Source organism: Triturus cristatus, chromosome 2_2, assembly GCF_964204655.1.
Source record: "Triturus cristatus chromosome 2_2, aTriCri1.1, whole genome shotgun sequence".
In the NCBI taxonomy this organism is placed as follows: domain Eukaryota; kingdom Metazoa; phylum Chordata; class Amphibia; order Caudata; family Salamandridae; genus Triturus; species Triturus cristatus.
The window spans coordinates 75,481,401-75,495,877 of NC_140582.1; the positions used below are offsets into that span (position 1 = coordinate 75,481,401).

Here is a 14,477-nt window from a genome sequence, read left to right on the forward strand (position 1 = left end):
AGGCAGGATTGTAAGGCTGGCAGGTATCTATAGTACTCTGTGGGAGCAAGATCATATTGTTGCAGGGCGGAAAAAGACTTGACCTCACCTTTTACCCATTGGTCGCCTATTTTTGATATACCTATGAGGTCCCACTTGTCGAAACCTTTAGTTGACCACAGGTTCCCAAGCCGCTCTGAATCCCATAGTGGCGTAGCCAGGGTTATCCTATGGTCCCACCCCATACTTCTGGTGGCTGCCTTCCAGACCTGCACCGATTGCTTGGTTGGTCCGGTCAGGTGGTGTTTCCCGGCGTTCGAATAGAGTGCACGGTTACAGTTCCCTCCTGATAGTACCCAGTGATCCATTGCATAGCCCGGGTCGCCCGCCTGCCTGTAAGTGCCATGGTTAATGGCTGTCAGATGAGCTGCCCAATAATATTTTTTAAGATCGGGGAGGGCGATTTCCCCCCAATCATACCAGGTGAGGTTCAGTGCAATACGTGGCTTCCCATTCTATAGTAAACGGCGTTGTAGAGTCTCGATCTCTTTGAAATAGCTTGCGGGAACGAGGTCTAATGAGTTTTGTAGGACGTAGAGGAACCGGGGCAAGGACATCATCTTGAAAAGGGAAGCTCTGCCCAGCAGCGAGAGCGGAAGCTTCATCCAACGCTCCAAGTCTTTCTTCAATCTTTGCAAGGGAGGGAGTAGGTTCTGAGCGAATCTATCTGTGGGGTTAAAAGTGAAATAGATACCGAGATATTTGAAGCCCTGTGCAGTGATCTGTATCGGGCAGTTCCTGGGAAGTCCGGTGAGAGGTCCCTTTAGGCCATACAATACTGATTTGAGCCAATTAATGGAATACCCTGAATATCTGCCAAAGATGGCGAAGATATTGAATACCGCTGTGAGCAAGGTCTTCGGGGATGTCAGAAACAACAATATGCCGTCCGCATACAATGAGATGCAGTCCTCCCAGGTTTCAGCCCACTTAAAGCCACGAATCACCGGATCCCTCCGGACCCAGGATGCCAAGGGTTCCAGGGCCAAGGCGATTAAGAGAGAAGAGAGCGGGCATCCCTGCCTAGTGCCTCTATCCAGTTCGAACACCTCAGATTTTTTGTTGTTTACGACAATCTGGGCTAGTGGTTTCGAATAGAGGAGTAGCACCCACTGGATAAATTGGGGCCCAAAACCCATTTTCTCGAGAACTGCAAATAGGTATGGCCATTCGAGCATATCAAATGCCATAAAGGCGTCCAGAGACACCAACACCACCTCCTCCTGTATGGTGTCTGCCCTCCCCATCACCCCGTGCACGCTGCACAGGTTTAACGCTGTGTGGCGCTGAGGCATAAAACCGGATTGATCTGGGTGTACCAGGTTATTAATGACTTTGATCAGTCGATTGGCGAGGAGTTTAGTTAAGATCTTTGGCTCTGCATTCAACAGGGAGATGGGCCTATAGGAGGAACAATCTGTCCGGCATTTACCTTCTTTGTAGATCATCACTAGGGTTGCGATTCTTTGGTCTTGAGGCAGCTCCCCAAGCTCCTTACTCTCCTCAAACATTTTATACAAGTGGGGGGCAAGAGTGTCTATCCCGAGTTTCTAAAGCTCAATCGGTAGACCATTGGGTCTCGATGCCTTCCCCGAATTAAGCCCCCTAACTGCCAGTGCCACCGCGTCCGGTGTGAGCGCCCCCTCCAGGTATTCTAACTCTGACTCTGAGAGTTTAGACAGCGTTATATCTTGTAAGAGGTCGATGGAGTCATGTAGCGTGTAGGGGTTCTGGGAGGTATAGATCTGTTTAAAGTGGGCGGCGAATGCATTTGCGATGCCCTGGGGGTCCGTGATTATGTGTGCGTCTTTGTCAGTTAGTTCCGGCACCAGTCTACTTGCTAGTTTTTGTTTGTCTAACCATGCGATTAGTTTCCCTGCTTTATCCCCTTGATCGTATATTCTACCTAGCGTTTCTCTTCCCAGTTCCTTGGCCCTGTCTGTCACTAAGGCCCTATAACTAACTTGTTTTAACTGTAAAATGTGTAAGGTGTCTGGATGAGGTTGCTCCTTCGTTTCCTCTTCCAGTCGGAGGATCTCCGTCTCTAGCGCTTCCTCCTCCTTAAGCTTCTCCTTTCTCACCCCCGCTATTTGGGAGAGGGCTTGGCCCCTAACCACCATCTTAAATGCCTCCCATAGTGTCTGATACGAGCTCACCGATCCCTCATTTTCTTGGAAGTATTGTTCGATCGTGGTATGAAGTGCTTTGTGGACTACCGGATTGCGGAGATGCCAAGGGTTGTTGGGGGCCACCCTTCCCACTCTATGATGGCCCACTACCAGGTGCATCCACAACGGGGAATGATCAGATATGCCCCTCGCCATGTGCCTGACATCCTGTATGTATTGCAGGTGGTCTGGGGGAACTAGTAAGTAGTCTATCCTGGATTGGGTGTTGTGGGCCCCCGAGTGGAAGGTGTATTGGGTAGTGTCAGGATGAAATGAATGCCATGTGTCCTGCAACCCCAAAGCCCCCAGAAAATTCAGTAACCAGCTGTTGGATGGGCGAAGCTGTCTCGGCGGGCGTCTGTCTTGTGTGCCGTCCAGCACTGCATTGAGGTCCCCTCCCACTATTAAGAGTCCCTCTGGGATCGTCAACAGAATAGATCCCAGGTCTTTAAAGGCTAATTCTTGGAGAGCTGGCGGGACATACACCGACATGAGGGTCAACACCTTCCCCTCCCATTGTCCCGTGATACCCACGTATCTCCCCCCGGCATCCACCCATGTAGATTTAATCGTCAGGGGAAAGGAGTTCCTCCGCAATATGCCTGTTCCTCTCGACCCTGAGGTAAAGCCTGAGTGCGCCACCAGGTTGTAACCCCACCTGTTGAGGGCTTTACACGAGTTACCCACCAGATGTGTCTCCTGTAGCAGTACTACGTCAGGGGCATGTCTCTTCACATATTGTAGCACCACTGTTCTTTTAACTTTGTCCCCCAGACCATTAACATTCCAGCTCATCAATTTGAACCCTTTGTCCCATTGCGTACTCATTGACATTCACGTGTCACCTATGTGTCTGTGTTGCCGGATTGCGATGCCTTGACAATTCCTTAAAAACATTTAACAATACTTGAACCCCTCCCAGCTCCCCCTTATCCCTGCAGTCTGGGCAAATATAAACGGTATGCTAGGTCTTTCGCATTCCAATCGGCCTGTACTGTCCATAAAGAGAAAAATTGAAACCAATCAATCAAACGAAATCCCACCACCCCGAACAAACCCCCAATCCAACATCCCCCCAGCCTGCTTCCCTGCACTCTGGGCGCCCAACTGCCCATGTAAACATGCAGAGCGCCTGTCACCCCAACTAGTAAACTAAAAGTAGAAAAAAGGGGGGTATACTACCAGCCCCGTTGCCCTTCCCCATGCATTACGTTTATGAAACCCTTACCCCCTCACGCAAGTCATTGCCTACTGGCATCTCAGTCGACTGACCGGGATGGGCTCCAGTCAGAGAAAGGTCTTCCTCTGCCTCATATAGGTAGAGGACGTCGGCGAGGATCCGGCCACTTAGCAGTTGCGATCGCTAACATGTAAAGTCAGCGTCAATCTTCTTGCCAGGCTGCAGAGCGGTCACCACGACTGGACTGTCCAGGATCACGGTCCATTTGATTGTCTAGCCATTCCGAGGCTATCTCCGGTTGATCAAAGAACCACACTCGACCCTCCGCCTCCACTCTGAGTTTAGCAGGAAACAGCATGGCGTATTTGAATCCTCGCTCCCGAAGTCGTTTCTTTACTGCCAGGAAGGATATTCTCTGTTTTTGAACCATCTGAGTGAAGTCTGGAAAGAAGGTTATGTTGGCATTTTCGTATCGGAGAGGGGCAGTTGTCCTTGCGTTTTGTAGGATGACATCTCGATCCCTAAAGTTCAACACCCTCGCCAGCAGGAGACGTGGAGCGGCCCCGGGTTTCGGACATCCACCCGGTAGTCTATGGGCCCTTTCTATGACGAAGAATTTGCTGAGCCCTTTAGGCTGTAGGTGCTTTAGGATAAGTTCTTCAACTAAAAGGTCCGGTGTCTGTCCCTCCGCCTTCTCAGGGACACCTAGTATGCGCAGGTTGTTTCGTCTAAGGCGCCCTTCATAGTCATCCAGCTTGTGTTCTGTGAGTTTATGGAACGCGCACAGGTCATGAACATTTTCTTGAAGGTGCGCTACATCTTCTACCAGACTCGCCGTCGTAAGTTCAACTTGTTTGATCTTCTCAGTGGCTTTGGTCAGATCCGCCCAGATGAGATTCATTTCACTGGAGAGCGAGTCCATTTTGTGCTCCAGCGAGGTTCTGATTCCAGCTATGGCCTCCATGACATCTTTGAGTGTCAGTTCTCGGCTTTCTCCTCCCGCTTCAGGGATCAGGCGAGTCACAGGACGCGAGTCTGGAGGCGAATCTCTAGGGACCGTGTAGCGGTCCAGTTTGTTTGATTGAACTGACTTGTGGCCTCTCGGGCCAGTAATTTTCAGTTTTTCAGAGGTCGCCATTTTCCTGTTGGAGGCCGCAGCAGTTAGGCCCAGTTACTCTTCTTGCGCCCGTTTGCCTCGCAAATTGAAGGGAGCTGCGTGGGATGGCCAAGGATTTAGTCTTCTTCCGCCCTGTAAATCAGTCCAAGAGAGCAGCACCGCCAATGTGGGAGCGACAGTCCCAGTTGAGGTCCCTCACTGAAGATGGGGTACACTGGGCACTACTTCAACCCCTCCCAGAGTCCATCTATGCGAGGAGCACCCTTGTCCGCCTTCAGGTCGAGTTGCGACAGTGTCTCTGTGTGGGGAGGGGCAACCATGAGCACACAGTCGCATCAGCTCTCATAGAGGGGGGGCCTTGGGTGGGGAGGCCAGACTCAGCACTGGCACCAGGAATTATCCCCCAGCCTCCGTCTTCGTCCCCAGGGACCTCCTCACCCCCTCACCTTCAACCGGAGAGCAGGAACCACCGCACCGGCTTCCAGGCACACAAATCGCCACCTGGCTTCCGGAGGGTGTTATACCGGTAGTGCACGCCCCCCTCCGAAACGCGGGGGGGCTCTGACGATCAGCACCAGGCGGCGGCAATTTTTGTTATGAGGGCCGCCCGGGAGTTGCGTCGCCAGCCAGCCGCGCCTCCTTGTTTCCACACCGGCCGCAGTCAGCACTGCAGGTCCCGGCTCTTGAGGACGTGCAGGCCCCACAACAGCGAGGGATGTAACTCTGGCCCCCTCTTTCTGATGGACACCGGAGTGCCCTGGGGGGAGTCCGCACCCCCTCCGGTAAACAAATCTGGCGTTTGGGTTTCTGAATCTATGAGGCGGATAGACTTTGGGGAGAAAACGAGGACGGAGCACTAGGCTTACACGGCCATCTCTCTGCGCCGCTTGGCCACGCCCCCCTCATCCTCTATCTTGTTCCATGCCAAACCAGTGGCATCCAAACTACTTATAATTACTACTGGGAGTCTTACATGAGGATGAATTTGACAAGACACCCACTCCAGCGTTTTCAATGTTTGCCTTTGTTACCCATATGTTTTCTTACATTGCTATGATTTTGAGATTTCTGCTTCCTTTGAGAGCAGTCTAAAGCTCTCGTATGTGCACCTTTATGCTGATCAGCTGACTTTGCTGAAGTTGTGGTGTAGCTGTAACCTGGTTATAGCACCTATCAAAAGTACCTAATATAGCACTATCTCACAAGTGAACAATACAATTCTTTCTCCAGTTTTGCATTTTCAAATTTCTCAAAAAGCATCCTCTTTTTAGTCCTAAAATCCTGTATGAAATACTGACCTTTCCTTAAAGCTTCTGTTTGTTGCATCTTCTTTGTTCCTTTGAATGAGCCTCTCCTTTTCTTCCATTTTCTTCATGCTCCTCTCTTTGAGCTCAACCTACAATAAGTCACATGCATGTTCCGGTAATTCCCTTATTGTTTTGTACAAATTGCGTACAGCTTCTTTCAAAGATCACAACTGCTACTTCTTTTAAAGTCTTACCCCTGCAACTTAACGTCAGCTAATCTCAGCTATCTCATCTATTAACCCCACCAACCATCTGCATGCACTAGCACACACCTCCCTCCGCTAATGATCACACCCAACTCCTATTAATGTAACCTAACACCAAGGTACTGGAGTTAATTTGTGTCTGCTTGAGAGCCCAAGACTAATACAAGTAACCAACAATAACTCTGGACTAACCACTAACTTTGGGTTCTGGAGCAGCATGATGCTAGACATAAAGTACTATATTGTCTCATCAGGCATAGTAAGCTCAATTTACACAATTAAAATACAGTGTAGGCCAATCACTGTTATATCCAGGTGCAATCCTCAGGCGCATATTGAATTCATTTCCCTGACTCAATTCTCTTTAAAGCTCTTCTAGAGTCCTGCTCACTCCCACCTGTCTTCAAGGCACATTGTGGACACTTGACAGCAATGTTGAGGATCGATTAATTAGCCTCTCTCTCTCTCTCCCTCCCTCAGTGGCATTTTGGGATTTCGTCCTCCACAGCTCATCTGTAGCTCGCCGGGCTGGCATTCAGCTTCAGTGACATTTATCACCGCTTTGCTTCGCTTCTACACCTCTGGACGTCTGATCTTTCAGTGGTGTAGTTTGTCATAGGAGAGTCACCCCCCTCTGCTCCCTGAAACTCATGTTCATAACGGCTGATGTGACCATGTTGGATCTCTGCAGGGCAGAGTAGATAGTTACGGGTCCAATTGTAAAGGTCACAATATAATTGACACCGCTATGTGATTGTTATTTGGTGCTCCACTTGTTGCTTGATATTAGAAAACCACATTAAAACATATTGGAGGGCCTCACTTGGACCTCGGTCATAACAAGTACTATAGGCTTTGTAATATTGACCACATTATGCAAAATTACATTACTGCCCCCCCTAGGTCGGATTACCAATATTAACCACTCCTGCGCATCAGGTAAGGTGACGATCAGTATTGTCATAAAAGCTTTATCAATATGAAATACCGGTGCATCAGTAATGCAATAGCAGATAGCGCAGCAAGTCCCCTCTAGGCCCGAAGAAATATCTGTAACTTTACTTGCCACGTCCTCACACACACATTGTGACTGACAGCAGAAGGGCTTGGGGGGGGGGTGTAGCTTCAACAATTCCATTCACCATGCATTTTTGTCCTATTATGACTGGTTATGCTTCAAGCCCCTTGATGTCAGTCACACTGTGTGACGTTGGGGGCTCTACCATTTGTTTTTGTGTATTTGTTTATCACTGAGCAGCATAGTCTCCTGCTTCTTGTGTCTGAAGCTGAGCTCTTAACACCTCCAAACCAACAGAAAGACAAACTATCTCTGATCTGTTAGCCAGCGCCCTGCGAGGTACGTAATTCTTCATGCCGTTGACACCGCCACAGGAAGATTACTGAATGCGAGCACCAAACGAACAAAGTAATGGGCATGATGCACCACACATACAGCACATTCTTTCCTGATCAAATGCCGGATGGGAAAAATTGATAGATTTATTATGCTAAAATGTAAATAGCTAATTCATTAGATGACTTGCATGAGAATAGGCATGGTATCACATAGTGTGTGCCACGCCCTTTGTTATTTGATGAATGCCCTTTAGGCAAATTTGTCTTTATGGGGCAAAGGAGGAGCTGCGGCGGTTTTTACCATTTCTGTAATATGACCCTTATTAATTATTGTCACTGCCCAAGATGCTATGGGGTTCATTCCCCTAAGCTCCACATAATGCATTGGTATACCATACTGAATACTGTGTGAGGGCATAAGGAGCTTTTGATTAACTTTTATTTTCTGTTTTCTTCTAATTGTAGGTCCTCTTATTGCTGCCTCTGTCTTTTCGTTGAGCACAAAAGAGAAGGATGATGTTTGTCATATGGACTATAGGAGTCCAGAGAGACAGCACAGCAATAACCATTCTCCAAGTGAGTATATAGAACAGATGTGTTTGTTGAGAATCTGATTGTGTGGATTCACCACCTCCCTTTCTTTTTAAACGTATTTATTGGGTTTTACACTATGTACAACATTTATGACCAGGCGTGCCTTCCGAATTTCAATTACTAATGAGCATACCATGGAAACATACATTGATGCAGCAAGATTGTACAGTGGTACCTACATAGCATACGAATGCCAACAAAAATCATGAAGAATTTATTGTTATGGGCTAGTGAGTACTACCTGCACCTTGCTGCAATGTCGTGAACTGCGGGAGTCCAGAAACTGGGGAAGAAAGAGGGCATGTAATAGAGATGGCGACAGCAGGCCGAAACTGTTGAGAGGAATAAGTAAACATAGGTTGGTGTGCTTGTTGAGATGGTGTCACGAAGTGTAGCTGGCAATGAACAGCAAGTAGGTGGGCCCTCAGGGAGGGGAGGGATGGGGGTGGAAAAGAGAGACCTTGCTGCTGTGCAATCTGTGAAGGACAGGAATCAGCGTATCATTCCAAGTCTCCAGATGGGGAGTCCCCACCCATGTGCATGCTAGACAGTGTCCACTGGGCTATCCGGCATAGTTCATTTCCCTCCCCTTGCAGGAATTATGTGGATTTGCCACTTTCTTGACACAACTAGGATACATGTATATGAGTAAACACTCAGTTAAAGAGCCTCATTTGAGCACACATTTTTTTTCCGCTTTCCCCCCCGTTTGCCCCACCCACGCAGACCACACATGAAACCTCGGCATCATCCTCGACTCCTCCCTCTCCATGAACCGCCAGATCAACGCCATCGCCTCCACCAGTTTCAACTGCCTATGCATCCTCCGCCAGATTTTCAAATGGATAATCCCAGACTGCAGAAGAACCGTCACCCACGCACTCATAACCAGCAGACTAGACTATGGCAACGCCCTATACTCCGGTATCAACAGAACCCTTATACACAAACTCCAAACCATCCAGAACGCCGCAGCCAGACTCATCCTCGGGGCACCACATCACGAACACATGACCCAACACCTACGAGACCTCCACTGGCTCCCCATCGAGAAGAGGGTTACCTACAAACTTCTCACCCACGCCTACAAATCACTCAACAACATCGGACCCAAATACCTCAATGAGAGATTATCCTTCCACGCACCCAAGAGGAACCCCCGATCCGCCGATCTCGCCCTGGCAGAGGTCCCCCGCATCCGCAGAAACGGAACAGGCGGGAGAGCCTTCTCCCACATCGCAACCAAGACCTGGAACGAGCTCCCTGTGAACATCAGACGCTCCCCGACCCTTCACACGTTCAGGACAGACCTCAAGACCTGGCTCTTCAACTGATCTGGAGCTGCCCACCCCCACTCCCCCAGCTCCTTGAGACCCTCAAGGGTGAGTAGCGCGCTATAGAAGACCCTGATTGATTGATTGAACATACAACAAACTTCCACCCTAAACATTCAAAAGAGTAATATTAAAGGAATACTAATTATTGTATTCATCCAAGCTTTCATTTTAATTGAGTTTTCAAGTTGACCAGAAGTCTCAGAGGGTAGTCTGGAATTGTTAATAAGCTGAAAGATTATTTCATTATTTTTACTGCTGTTGAAGGCACGTTGGGTATTTGCTATATTGAACCAAAGAAGGGGGACTAGGGCTTTTCAAGGTCCAGCATATGTGCCCAAAAAAGTTAAACACAAACGGGTATGCAGTTCCTGGTAAGGCAAAAGGAACGAGGTCAGTTGAGAAGAAAAAGGTTGTCCCTAGGAGAGGAGGGAAAGGGGGATCCCTCCTTTCGGAATTAGGGCCCTCCCACACCCAGCCAGGTGGATGTCATGCTTCATCATAGGGCTTGCTCCTCGTCAGGTCGGCGCTGAAATACCTGACGGGCTCCTCATGAGCGGCTCTTTGGCAGAGATCTTTTATTCCTTACTGTTTGGTGCAGTGGGTTTGACGGACCTAAAAGTGTAGGTGTACTAACTGAAGGTCAAATGACCGTGCAAGAGTAAAACAGGAAATGGAAGTCCAAAGAAAATCACTTTAATGAATTTGGCTCCCAACCTGGTTAAAAAGTAGAAAGTGGTGTCTACCTGATGTAATGCCTCAGGATGTCGCGTTCAACTTAATGTGGTCGACATGTTTCATGCCTATGTGTCAGATTGATCTAGCGGCAATTCATCAGGACCTAAAAGGACTGTAAAACTACACTATTCATGGTGTTCTGGTTGACTAAACATGATATACCACACAAAGCACCCTAAATGTAGTACCTGTAGAGGCGGTGGCCAACCCAAGATCTTTTGGTGACTGGCACCATCAACTCCCGGCAGGTAAAGACACATAGTGGTTCCAGTGTCGTGGCATCAACCGCGGTGATGTCGGAAGACCTACCCATACGCTGCCGGGGGCCGGTATGTACTGGTCATCTCCCTCATTACCTATTATTAATTGATTCAGAACACAATTGTTAGATTCATGTTAATTTATTTGTTTTACTTTATATCCTTAATAACTCCTTTGTCTAGATAATGCCGGTACTATCGGTTCCCTCTCAAACGCTCTGTCCTAATAGGAGAAATGTCTTCCCTGCTTCTTTTCTACTCTTTCCCTCCCCCTGGGGGTCCCATTCATTGCCTTCTCTTGCCCGATCCGGCCGTTCTGGTTTTTTTCTCATCTCACTCCGGACCTTGTGTCCACCTTCCAACGTGATCACGTCATAAGGACGCTCGCTCACACTCGCACACTCCGACCGTCTTCACGGCACCCTGCTTGATTTACGCCTGACGCATGCTGGTTTACCGACTCCGGATTTAATTTGCCCTGAGCCTCCGCAGGTCTTGCATTCTTGCAGATACCTTCCCGGGTCAGCCAAATTACAGATAACCTCTTTCCAGCATCCGACCCTCTGCAACATCACCCGTCTCAATACAGTTTTGCAGAAACTCCATGACTCACACCCTTACCTTTTACCTTCTCTCCCCAGCTGGTTCCCGGAATCCCGTTTACCCACAATCGAGCTTGGACTCATTACGTGTTTGTTCCATTCCCCGAAACACGTCATTTAGTGACCTCAGGCCTCACTCTTACTTGATTGTCTCTAGCTCCTTGAGAATACTTCCAATAACCGTGGTAAGCCTTTACGTTCCTTCATCTATGACCATTTTTCCTAGGCTTATTATCCTCTCATGCTCTCCGTAATTATTCCTTTTTCCCCCCTCAGACTGGCCTAAGAAGCTCTTCCCTTGCATTGATTGACCCCACTCCCCACGGGTACCTTGCAACTTCAACAGGTAGTCCTCTATGTTCTCCTTTTACCCCTTTTTACCCTATTACGCCATGTATAAGTACCTCCTGGTTCTTATCTTTCCCCTTGTTTCACCCCCTATACAGCACTCTTGTAATCTATGTAACCCGGTCCTGATGATGACCTGGATTTAGGTTGAAACGCCATCAACCTTCTAGCGCAATCGTGGGCGCTATTGTGTGGTTTCCTTAAACAGCTGAATCTTTTTGCAGAATTACTTACTGACTGTTTTCGTGACCATAAATCAATTTGTTTTTGCGCCTTGTCCCGCTTTTACTTCACTATTTTGTCACGTGTCACTTGCGCCGTTCACTTGCTTCACGAGCACGTATGTTAATATTTTACAATTTGGTTACTTTTGCATATAATGTAATGTAGTGCTGATATAACTACTTTCATTAAAAAATATACCCTATTTTCTTCTCTCAAGCTTTTGTGTTCTCCCTCACTACCCTCTCGTCGACATTTAATTGTCTTTTTTACTTACTCAATGATTCCCGGCTGAGACATTGTTACTTTGTAAAACTTCACCAGGAGTTAAGCAGCACAAGCGCGGTGGTGGCAACAAACCATGTAACGTTCAGTAGGAGTAGACAGGTCCTTTTTAGGTCGAGCTTAGCGCAGCGCGCATGCTTTGCTCTATGGGAGGCTTCATGTTATCACTCTAAACTTTTCTGTGTGGGTCTGACTCCCCTCACGCAATTGGTTTGCTGTTTGCTATGCCAATTTGAAATGGGAGGCTGCAAATGGGTATAGACGGGTGCATGTCACACCTCTTTTGCAAATGTTCACTCCCACAGCGTTTTGCTTGCGCGAGCGAGCATCGGTACGCAGAGTGGCAGCTGCATTCCTTACATTCCTTGCAGCACACGCGCGCGCACCACTTGTGGGCTTGTTTTTTTGTTTTCACAAATGTAGCACTGACCCTGTCCTTGTTGAACCTCTTTCCTTCTCACAGAAGCCCCTTGATCTCCCAGCAGTACGGCCTCCCAGGCAGGCACTCTCCCCCGGTGCGGGGGCCTGTGATCTCTGAGCAGCGCAGCGTGCTCCTCATCAGCCAGCCCTGTGATCTCCTTGTGACTCACCCTTGTGTTGTTCCCGTCTGGCCAGATTCCTCCCTCTGTGGGCATACTGAGCGGCCGCAATGTCAGGGGGCTTTACTGTGTTCTCACTACCACACGGACTCCTCCCAGGAAGTTATCCCCTGGTTTGAATCGGCCCCTGCTGGGCGGTCTGGTCTATGGTCGGGTCCCCGACTTCCCCCTTCCTTCCTCATACAGTTGCGCGGGTCAGAGCGGGAGCATCCAGACTTACAACTCGTAATGCCCGGCCCTCCCGTCCTGCATCCCATGCATCACCGGCGGGGAGCAAGTCTGCCTGCACCCTGCCGGGGGGCAACCAGTACGCAAGAAAGCACTTGTGGTTGCATTAAGGGCGGCATCCCACCTGTCCCTCAGTTTGGGAGGGGCTGGTGAAATATGTGCACACTGGCGGCTGCTAAGCGGCATTTAATTTTGAGCACAGTGGAGTGCTGAACCGGGCTGCTGCTCACATCCTGGGCCCCTGGGCAGTGCCTCGTGGAGGCCCCATGCTTGCCCCGGCAGCTCACCACGGGGCCGTTCAAGTTCCCGGACCTTCCAGAGATAGTGGTCTGGCATCAGCAGTCTGGTTGCCCCTGTATACCATATGTTGCGTGGTGTCCGATATGTCGCATGGTCACCGTGTTCTCGAGTGGATGGGACTTGTGGGTATTGTTTTGCGTTCTGAGGTGGAGATGTGGCTCAGAGGCTGTATGGCTGGTCACCGATGGAGGTTCAAGCACCTCCGCATGTGGAGATTAGTAAGGGGCTCTTCTGCTGAGCGGGGGCTGAGCTCGGTGGCAATGCTTTAGTGTCCCTGGTTGGGTTCGGCATAAGTCTGATTCATGGGGTTGCCGGGCCCTAATGTGAGGACATCCAGTGGTTGTACTTGGGGCACAGCGGGGGACATGAGACGGTTTCTGCCGTGGGATGAGGACTGGGTTAGGCAGGCACATGTCTTGGAGCTTTCACAGGGCCTTCATTTTACAATCATTTATTGCCATTAACCAACTGTGGCGAAAGAACCTTGGTAGCGTTTAGTGTAATATTTGGTAAATTTTACAAGCAGTTAAACTGGTCGCGGCACAGGTTCAGCTCCTTGGTGAGAGCAGCGAACTCCTAAGGTATAGAGACAGAGAGGCCAAAGAATGACATGGGGTGGGAGACGCACATGCAGCGCACTTTACACTCAAAGGAGCCGTGCTTTACAGAGAACATTTCATTACTGTAGCACGAGCAACAACCGGCATGTCCTGAAATGCTTGCGTTGTACGCTGCATGTGTGCACTGTAAAATGTAGCCACAATCATATTTTGGTAGAGGGCGGTCGTCTGGGTTACAACCAGTGCTGGAAATGGAAAAATAGAAGTGCAGGTACTCTGTACCAGAGTACCTGCTTGTTTTTGATAAGTACCGTCACTCTCCAATTAAAAGTATTACGTCTCTCTTGAGAAGTGCTGGTACTCTCCCTCTCAAAATAAAACCAGCATTGGCATAGCCAATAGGTCTAGCTTTTGGGACCTTATAAGTATTTAGTTATGGAGCACAATATCCTTGATGCAACAACATCAACTGTTGCATGGCTAAACACTTATAAGGTCCCAAAGGCGAGACCTATTGGCTATACCAATGCTTGTTACCCTGTGTCACTGGGTGGAGGGCTACATGCGTAATCACTTTTTAAAGTTCCCCTGCTGTGTGCTTAACTCACTTTTGGCCTACATTAGGTAACTGTGAAGTACTGTGCAGTAAAGGAGTGGGCACTCTGCACTAATTGTATGTGTGCCTAGGAAGGTTACAGTACAGGTATAAGCAATGCTGTGCAGTGCATGCATTGTGAGTGAATGCACCTGCAAGAAGAATAGTACATAAAGGGTGGAGTGTTATGCAGAATGCATGCGGTGAATGACTGCACTGGCTGTAGGTGTGCCTGCAAGTGGCACCATACAGAAATGCTAAAGTACTGAGCAATGTGCGCAAAGTGAATGTGTGTTGGGTGTATGTCTTCCCGTGGTGGCAGGTAACAGTGTTTGACTGTGTTTGTGTTCTGCGTGCATACATTGAGTGCAAGTGTGCCTGTAAAGGTATGTTATATTGTGGCCTGCCTGGTGAAGAGGTGAGAACATAGAGGAATCCT

At 48.8% G+C, this 14,477-nt stretch overlaps 1 protein-coding gene across 4 annotated transcripts in view; it reads left to right on the forward strand.

Moving 5' to 3' along the window:
- The window catches only part of LOC146861881 (uncharacterized), a 133,124-nt gene that overhangs the window by 60,916 nt on the left and 57,731 nt on the right, over positions 1 to 14,477 (forward strand). For all 4 annotated transcript variants that reach the window (XM_085641052.1, XM_085641053.1, XM_085641055.1 and 1 more), the window contains one exon: positions 7,839 to 7,949. In XM_085641052.1, the coding sequence (XP_085497178.1) occupies positions 7,839 to 7,949 (111 nt within the window). The remainder of the gene's footprint in view (positions 1 to 7,838; positions 7,950 to 14,477) is intronic.